This window comes from Montipora capricornis, chromosome 2 (assembly GCF_036669925.1).
Source record: "Montipora capricornis isolate CH-2021 chromosome 2, ASM3666992v2, whole genome shotgun sequence".
Classification (NCBI taxonomy): Eukaryota; Metazoa; Cnidaria; class Anthozoa; order Scleractinia; family Acroporidae; genus Montipora; species Montipora capricornis.
In genome coordinates this window covers 32169781-32178726 of record NC_090884.1, presented here as the reverse complement: position 1 = coordinate 32178726, position 8946 = coordinate 32169781, and the positions used below count along the sequence as shown (strand labels likewise).

The window sequence follows — 8946 nt, the reverse complement described above, 5'->3', positions numbered from 1 at the left end:
CTGGATCGAGTTTACCCCCTGTTACGTGAGTGCATGCGCTCTTCTCTTCCTCTCTTTCTCGTGTGGTCGCCAGTTTAGAGCGGTAAGATGACTTTCAGCTTTAAGTTATAAGTTTTGACCTTCAAATCTGTGCTATCATTTAAGCATTTGCTTAAAACTCCTCGTAAATGAAGCGAGCATTCTATAGTATTCGTTAAAAATTAAGTTTTCGTTTCCTTTCGACTCTTCACGTGTCGTGTGTGTTGTTCCTTCATTCTGTCTCGTTCTTTTCAACGGGGTTAAAGTTATTGAGTGTGTGAATTGATGATGTTTACACAAAGAAAGATTTTTTATTTTTCTCAATTTCAGTCTTCTTCAAAACTTCACATTCCCTGTCGTTTTGGGAACAAAATGTGTCTGGAAATGCACAGCTAAAAATAAAAATAATGAATGTTTCCTAAGTAGAGATTCCATATACTGTACTCTACAGTATGTTTAGGCACTTGAATGACCATCTACAGCTTTTTTTCCCCACACTTTTAACTGTGAATACAAAATACATTTGCATGATTTTGCTCCACGAAAGGCCACAATAGGTGGTTTTTACGTTACTTCATTGCCGCCATATTGGTGGACGAAAACAAAAGATCTCTCCTTTAGTTTGTCCACCAGCAATTGTACATTACATCATTGTCATCTACATCTCCTGAGATTGGTGGCAAACCAACTATAGGCTTAGAGATGTTTTGCAGCCAATTTATAGAGTTACAAGTAACATTAGTTTCGCATGTCTCCCTTAAGTAATCCTCCTAAATGGGACACTTATAGATTTTACTCATCAATATATATATATTATTCTCACAAAATTACCACTTGATACTTGTCTTCCACACAATGCAATCAAACAACAACATCCACCATATTTTTTTCCATGATATCATCCCTCATACATTAAGTACTTACCTACCGACAAGATGTAGAAACACATGCTTATCTGTTGACTGAAAGGTCTGCTGCATGCAAGCTGCACAAGGTCGTGATTTTTTTGCAGTCAGCGGATAAAGAACGAGCGAGCAAAGGAATTTGTTTTAAGCATGCATTTTGTGGACATTCGAATCGGAAGCAGTCGATTTAGCAATATTCATGATCAGAAGCAAAAAATGATGGACACTTTGCCAACCAGATTTTTGCATCTGGCGAGTGAAAATTTTTTTTCAGTCGCCACCTGGCGCCTGCACCAAATGGTTAATTTCAGACCCTGTATATATGATAGAAATTGCCTCTCTAACTTGACTCCTCAAATAATCAAAATAATCATGAACTGTTAGAAAAACCCAAACTTAAATTTAACTCATGGACCCCTGGGAGTAAGACTTAACAGATTTTATGCTGTCTAATGCCAGATAATTTTACTTGTTATCTGGGGGCATCCTGGGACATTTGAGATGTCAATGTGTTAATTAAGCAGTCAAAAACTACTGGTATGTCCCTTCCATCAACCTATTGAACCCTGAGAGTGAGACTTGACAGGTTTTCAACTGGGGGCATCCTAGGGCGTTTGAGGTGTCAATGATGTTTTAACATGAACCCCAACGTTAACTACATGTATAATTTGTTGTTCGACATAGTTACTGGAGTTGATTCTTAGACTTTACACATGCATTTCATTACTTGCTGTCTTGGACACAAGTGGCAACACTACAGCCATTACAATGAAGCCTTACATGTTTTTAACAGGCCATCAAATGTAGACCTTAACATTTGACAAAAATTTATTATTATTCCTTGAGTGTATGTTGGTTACAAGATAGTAAATAGCAAATGAGGTGCATAGTGCCAAGGTGGCTATATCTGACGTTGAAAACATAATACATGTAATTAGGATATTCATGTGCACAGTTTCTAAAGAGTGTAACAATAGAAATACCATAATTGAAATTCGATTTATTGATTGACTTGTAGGTCCCTCAGCTTCTCTTTAAGTGCTATTAACCTGATTGTTTTAGAGTTAAATTCATCCCATAAAAATACATAATTTGTACTGTCACCTGTATTGTAAATTAACTCCTTGTGTTTTGGCATCCAATAGGTCACAAGCATTTTGCATAAAGTTAAGAAAATTGCAAGTTAAAACATGCAAAACATGCTTACTGTAGGTGAAGTGATTTATCTTGGGAAAGAACTCCACCTTAAAATCATGCCAGCAGCACTATAGCAGTCGTCAGAGTGTATCTCTGTGTAATAAATTTGACTTTGTATTAATGCATTTTAGTAGCAAGTCTGACATCTGAAAAAAAAGTTAGTTTGCAAGCAGCATCTACTTATTTACTTAGATTATTATTTTTTATAAATATTGATTTTAAAGGGAAAATGTCAGGTGACTTGCAGTGGGAGATTTTGAAGAACTACTCCTGTTTCTTAATGAAAAATCGGGGATCAACTTTTACAAAGGTAGGCCATTTTTTTTGTCTGTGTGTTTATCTTCAGGGCATGCTTAATACTACCTTGGTAATAACCTTACCTTGGTTGCTAGGACGGAAGTTCTCCTCAAAGCTTGGCATTTATAGACCTCCATTGACATCTCCTAATTATATAATTATTTGAACACCTATGCTTGCTTTCCGAGGCTTGGACAATATAAAATGTGTTACTCTCCTGCCAGGAGATTCATCTTGAGAAAACTGTGCTTATGGCATTGAATGCGACTTAGTTATTTTTTGTTTTCAAAAATGACACCTGGCTAGGTACTCCATAATTAATTTTTTTATATTGAATAAACAATTTTGTTCACAACTTATAGCAGAACCTGGAAAAAAATAGTCTGAAACACTTGAAACAATGTACATTGTATATGTACAATTTGCAGATGTATCCAAAAGGTGCAAAAAATAATATACAGGACCATCTGCTCCTAGAGTCAACTACGTTGGAGAGATTTAACTATGCAGTCAGTCATGTCCTTGAAAATATCACACTGACTACATTTTATGAAGCAAATCATATAAAGTTTTCATTCCTTTTTCTGTAGGAGCCTCTTAACCTTACTGGAAAGCATGGGTACAGGCACTGCGGATTAATTAACCGAAAGGTATACCTGCATGTGTATCAGTTTTGAATTGTAATGTTGTAAATAAACTATCGTTTATGGGTGCATGACATAAATTTGTAACCTCTTGCCCTTGTCTTGTCTCTTGCATAAAAGGATTTTTGAGTGAATGACATTTTAGATCATTTTGGTTTCTGGGACTCAAAGCAAGGGGGCGCACTCTCGCCACAATTTCTTCTGCCCCCCTCTTTCTGGAATTTCGGGATCTGCCCCTGGCATTGATTCCAGTTTGTATGTGTTAGTTGCATTTTTTGCAGTCACAACTTATAAGTAACATTTTTTGTTAAAATTTCAGGCTATTGGAATCACAGCTGATCCCTCTGGCAAAGGTGTTATCCTTACCACAAAAAAGACCAGGTGTAAGTAACATTTTTTCTGTGAATATTTGAAGACTGTTAACAAGTTTTATGTGCATTATGTTTTAACATACTTAAATTGAAGTTGTTAACGAATTTTTGGTGCTATTGCCAGTTGAATTAAGAGCTTGCATATTCAAGTATTTGGGGCAATTTTGCAATGCAGCACCTAAAACTGTAGACAAGTGCTGAGAAACTGAGTTTGTTTTACCATTTTTCGTCTTATAATAATAATAGTGATAATAATAATAATATTATTATTATTATTATCATCATCATCAAGAACTTTGCACAGAGGTTCTTTTGTTATTTCACAGATGTTAACAAACCTGCGAAGAACTTAGCGAAGGTGACCTTGGCTAAGCACTCCCGACACACTGTCAAGACTATCAAGAATTTCTGTGGTAAGAATTTCTACAGAAGGGATTTGCAAGATGCTGCTGTAAGGCGGGCTTGTGCCATCCTCCGCAGCCAGAGGGCCACTCCTGTTGTGCAGAAGAAGCGAAGACGTGGAAAGCGTAATTAAATGCACTTGTTAATCTCCTTTGACTGGATATTAAAATTGTGAACAAACTTGTTGTGTCATGTGCAGTTGATCCAAGGCAACCCAATGCTGAATTGAATTACCTGGTGGATGAAAGGCCAGTAAATAATACTATCCCCCAAAACAACTGTGAACGACTCTAAAACCAAATTTCCAGACTCTATTGACAACATCGTACGTGATTTGCTGGTTTTATAAGTGTACCAATATCTTTTTTTGAGGGGAGGTCTTGATAGAGGGGTCTCTGTAACCTGATTCCAAGGGCGTCTTAACGGATCTTAAAAAAATTGATGGAGGTCTTTTGAAAAATATGATGTCAAAATTAACTGGATTGGTAACCTACATTGTAACTGTCCCAGCGCCCGAAAAAAGCAAAACTAGATTGAGAGCATGTCTTGTTTGCCTCAATGATCGCTAAGTTTGACACAGTAAGGGTGATGCTTTTGTATGGGGGCAGGTTGGGGTAGAATTTTCAGAGTCATTTGAAAGCTGTACATTTCTGGAGAACAAGGTAATTTGAAGAAATGCAAATATTTCTTCCAACAGTTGTATGACATAGACAAATTGGAAAAAAAAGATAAAAACTGAAAAATTTTGTGCTCAGGTAAAGCTTGTTTCCAGGTCCTTTTAGGGATCAACTGTACTTTGAAGGGTGCAGGTTTCGTTGGGGAAAGAGGATGGAGGAGTTGCATTTCCTTTTAGAATTGTCATGTTGTAATTATTGCAATGCCCGGTAATTTCTGTAAAGGAAGGGAGGTTCAATTTTCACAATTCATTTGAAAACCGTTCCCGGGCTAAGTTCGCGGGGTGGCAACAAATTCCAAGGAACTGGGAACAAGAGCTTGGACTTCGGTTAACCTGTTGAGGAGAGAAGAAAAGTTACCAACAGAGAGAAGACATATGTAATGTATTCCTTTTTCCTGGTGCTGAAACGTTGATTCCTGAACCTTGGTGGAGTGATATTCGTTTTGTCTGGTCACTTACCCGATCAAGAACACGTAATGAGCGCAATATCGTAGGAACGATGTAATCACTATGGCGTAGCTCCGGCTAGTATCGGCCCTCTGACATAGACAACACAACTCTCGTGCGAACGATAAGAAAGATCTCCAGCATTTCATTTAGAAACGCTGAAATGTGAGGGCCTTAGTGATGCAGTCTTTTTATTGTGTTTTTGTACTGCGTGGAAGCATCATAAATGGAGTTTTCCTTCAACGTCAATGACATGTTACCCGATCTCATCACATTGGTGGATGAAAAGTTAGCTCCATTTCGGTCTCGTGTGAAAAATGACCGGTAAGTACTACGTGGGGTTCATTTTAGTTGGAGAGTAAATTAATTTACAGCCTTAAGTCAGTGATATATATGATCTTAAGCCATTCTGACTGCTAAATTGACTTATCCTGTTCCAGATGTTGTATACGTTGCATAAATATAGAGTAGAGTTCATGCACTGTAGTCAGAAAAGTAATGAAAGAAAGATTGTCTTTTAATTTTTGCGAAGTAACCTCAATAACTGTCCACTTGATGCAACTCTTAAGATGAACAGATACAAACTGTATGACTGGCTGAGTGTCTCCATGGTAACAGTAGGGGTAATGCCAGACATACTGCTGGAGTTCTTATTGTTTGAGTACTTGATACTGTGTTTTGTTTGCCATGTAGATCTGCAGTACAGTGCCATGAGTCTTTTTTTTATGGCGTATGGTTTAGAATCAAAATTATGGGCTACTGGTATTTCAGCAATTAACCTGCTTGGCTAATTTAATTAAAAGCCATTGCATTCTCAATTTTGATTAGTATCTGTTTAATTTAAGATGGTGCAAAAGCAGGTTACAGTAAACAGGGGTTTCAATAAGCACCGACGGCCGACGAAAAGCGTCGGCTGCATCGCTCAGAGAAGTCGGCTACTTTTTACCCTACATTGAATTAATTGAAGGATTCCTTCAAACCTGAAGTAAAATTCATTTTTATCGACTTGAATTTACCTTTTTTAACCTCAATTTCAAAATAATTATCAGATTTGATATTGCCATCTTTGAGCTACAGTGCACGGCTATAACTTTTTTCCGCATTTTTGCCTAGACCAACCGTCACATTTTTTACGTAATTCAATTACGTTTAGTTACGTCCCCAAACATATCAAGACGTTTAATGTAAAACAGGTCGTTCTTGAGTAATCGCTGCATCAAGACTTGTTTTCCAAAAACAGTAAATTTTTCGTTAGTTTCATCGGTTAAGCCTTTTCGTTTGTTCAGATTAAAAAGACATACTTCTTATCGTTCGACAGAACTGATTTCTCATGTTGAGAAATGTTGAAATTCGCGCTTGAAAAAACACGCAAAAAAGGTTTGCCGTTCCCGGCGGCTTAAAATTGGTAGTAATGATGACATGAAGTTGTCGAAACATCATAACGTTAAAAATCATTAATTTTCCTTTTGAAATGGTTTTCCAGATCTTTCTTTGCTGGAAATTATCAAAAGAATGCGCTTAATTGCACACTCAGTGTCTCTGTTGATTAGAAATCTTCCTTCATCTTCAGTGCTGGAAATCACATTTCAGAGCTTCTAGATTTCACAATCGTCTGGGGGAGCATGCCCCCAGACCCCCCTAGACGAAGGGGCCTAACGGCCCCTTCTTGATACAGTCGGCTACTAGACTCAAACCAGCTGCCTACTTCAAATTTTATTGAAACCCCTGAGTAAAAGGTTGCCATAAAGATGATTACATATAGGACTTTGCCAAAGATGAATATTATTTAATTTTGTATATATTTTTTTTAAGGTTTGAGTTTGCAAGCAAGCAGAACCAGCTTAAGATCCTCATCGATAAGATGGGTGAGGCTTCCACAAGGGTCAGTATGCTAAACTGGTTAGTCGATCAGTCAATTAAAAGGAAGACAACTAATGTACTTATGTACCCTACCCTATTTGAGGAGTTCAAGGGCAGCCTTTCCTTTGAGCCTAAATTTATTTTAATTTTGGGTGGAAGTCGTATGAAACGATCTGTTTCAGTCGGTTTGTTTCCACATTTTTGCGCTCAACACAACAATGACAATGATGAGGTCAAAAAGGCCATTTAAGCCCCTGGCTTAATGGCTCTACCCTTGTAATTTATCTAAAGTTACTTGTGTGAAAATAAATAAATTGAAATAAATGAAAAGAAATGAAAACAACCGTGAAAAGTCATAATGTCAAGTCTCAATTTTATTTAGCTTAAAGTGCAGTTTCTTTTGATAGTTTTATGAGACTGAAAATCAAACCTAATTACAAGAAATCAGGATTACAGCAAATCAAAATAATGAAATGTTACTTTGAGAGAGGGTATTAAGCCAGAGTACCCAGGAAAAAAGAATGAAGGGGGTAGTTTCTAAAGAAACTATGGTGTTGGATTCGCTCTGATGAAGGGCTAACGTTCGAAACGTCAGCTTGTAGAATCTCTGTACAGGGGCCAATTTACATTATCCAGTCCGTTGATAAAACCAAATTTTTGTATACCCAGGAAAAAAACTCCTCGTGGAGTATAGTAACAGAGGGTTGGAGCTAGGGAAAAGTGACGTCATTTACACAGTGACTTAAAATTTCAGCGTGCAAATGCAGCTTAATGTATTATGCAAAGCATGAGTTTAAAAGTCTGAAAGCCCAAAACTCCTGTACTGCACATGTATTCAGTACACACATTCCATTCTTAAACTAGATGTCATTTTCTCTGTGATCCAGCTCTCTCAAGATCTGAAAGTTAGCATTGTGGCAGACCTTAAGGTCTCATCATCAGTTCGAGGTTTCAGTTTCTTAATAAAAACATTCTTATTTAGAATGAAATTAAGATCATCTTAATGCTCCAGTTGCATGTGGCTTTGAATCCAAAAAAGGTATTCTTTAAGCCTTTTGTTTGTGAGCAAAACATTTTTTTCTAATGTGTGGTTCTCAAACCAAACTGTTCTAGACGTTTAAGCTACAAGGGATTTTGAGATAAATTTTCAACCAAACAGTGTCAGTGATTTTTGACAAATTGTGTTGTGCATTTGTTATTTAATTTCCATCAAAGTTGAAAGTAGTCAGTGTTTTTGACTGGGAATTTAGAAAAATATGGTGTGAAATCAAAGCATGTCAAAGAATTGAAAAGCACTGACACCATTTTGTAATATATGACGAACTGTGTTAAAATAGTCCTGAAAATCTTAGCTGAATCAGGCAAACACTGTTTGATTCTTAGGCAATATTCTAAAGCCAAGAAAACTGCAAGTAAAATTGTCATGCTCAAATCACAATATATCTGCAACCCTGCAAAAGCCATTTTAGGGGCATTTCGAAGTTGGATGACATTGTCAGAAATTTCATATTATCAAACCTATGATGAAACCATAAAGATTTTTAATGAAAATTCCAAGTAAATTAAACAGGTGTCTTTTTTAAATCAAGGCTTAGAAGTTGGGTCACTTAATAGTGTTTAAACACTATAATGGATTTGAATACCATCTTAACTAAAGTTAACACAATATTCAAATCCAGAAAAAGAAGGATTGATTTTTTTGGTCATAGTAACACTTATGTTCCTGGTTCGCAGATATATGTATTTATATATCTTTAATTTGATTTAATCTTTGCTATATAATGTCATGCTTGTAATCAAATCCTCCTTTAATTTGCCGTAATCTTAATACACTGTACATAGTAGGAGGCTGCACAATTCAGTGTTAATTAGGCTCACTGTGTTTTGTTTAAGTTTATTCTAAAGTAGGTGGTCGCCAACTCAAAAGCGTATCACGGCTACTTTCAAGCCACAACACAATCTTGCATAATTGCAATTTAACTGTAATTTAGTTTTAATTATATATATAGTTATTCAATAGAACCTAGCTTTCATAAGTTTTTATCAAGACACCTCTTTTGTGGACAGCGTGAAATAAAATGAACTTTGAACGATACAGTAAAAATGTATACAATACAATGTACCATGTT

General features: G+C 36.4%; 2 protein-coding genes across 4 annotated transcripts in view; both read left to right on the top strand.

The window, feature by feature from the left end:
• Window positions 1-4014, top strand: part of LOC138018928 (large ribosomal subunit protein eL28-like) — a 169706-nt gene extending 165692 nt beyond the window's left edge. The window contains exons 1-5 of one of the 2 annotated variants that reach the window (XM_068865605.1): window positions 28-82; window positions 2345-2430; window positions 3008-3067; window positions 3381-3444; window positions 3759-4014. In XM_068865605.1, the coding sequence (XP_068721706.1) occupies window positions 2350-2430; window positions 3008-3067; window positions 3381-3444; window positions 3759-3967 (414 nt within the window). In that variant the 5' untranslated portion in view covers window positions 28-82; window positions 2345-2349 and the 3' untranslated portion in view covers window positions 3968-4014. Of the gene's footprint in view, window positions 1-27; window positions 83-2344; window positions 2431-3007; window positions 3068-3380; window positions 3445-3758 lie in introns of those variants that run through there. The other variant, XM_068865611.1, reaches the window with a different exon arrangement.
• Window positions 4015-4829: 815 nt separating this feature from the next.
• Window positions 4830-8946, top strand: part of LOC138018274 (alpha-tubulin N-acetyltransferase 1-like) — a 12602-nt gene continuing 8485 nt past the window's right edge. The window contains exons 1-2 of one of the 2 annotated variants that reach the window (XM_068864948.1): window positions 4830-5281; window positions 6770-6839. In XM_068864948.1, coding sequence (XP_068721049.1) covers window positions 5184-5281; window positions 6770-6839 — 168 coding nt within the window. In that variant the 5' untranslated portion in view covers window positions 4830-5183. The remainder of the gene's footprint in view (window positions 5282-6769; window positions 6840-8946) is intronic. The other variant, XM_068864946.1, reaches the window with a different exon arrangement.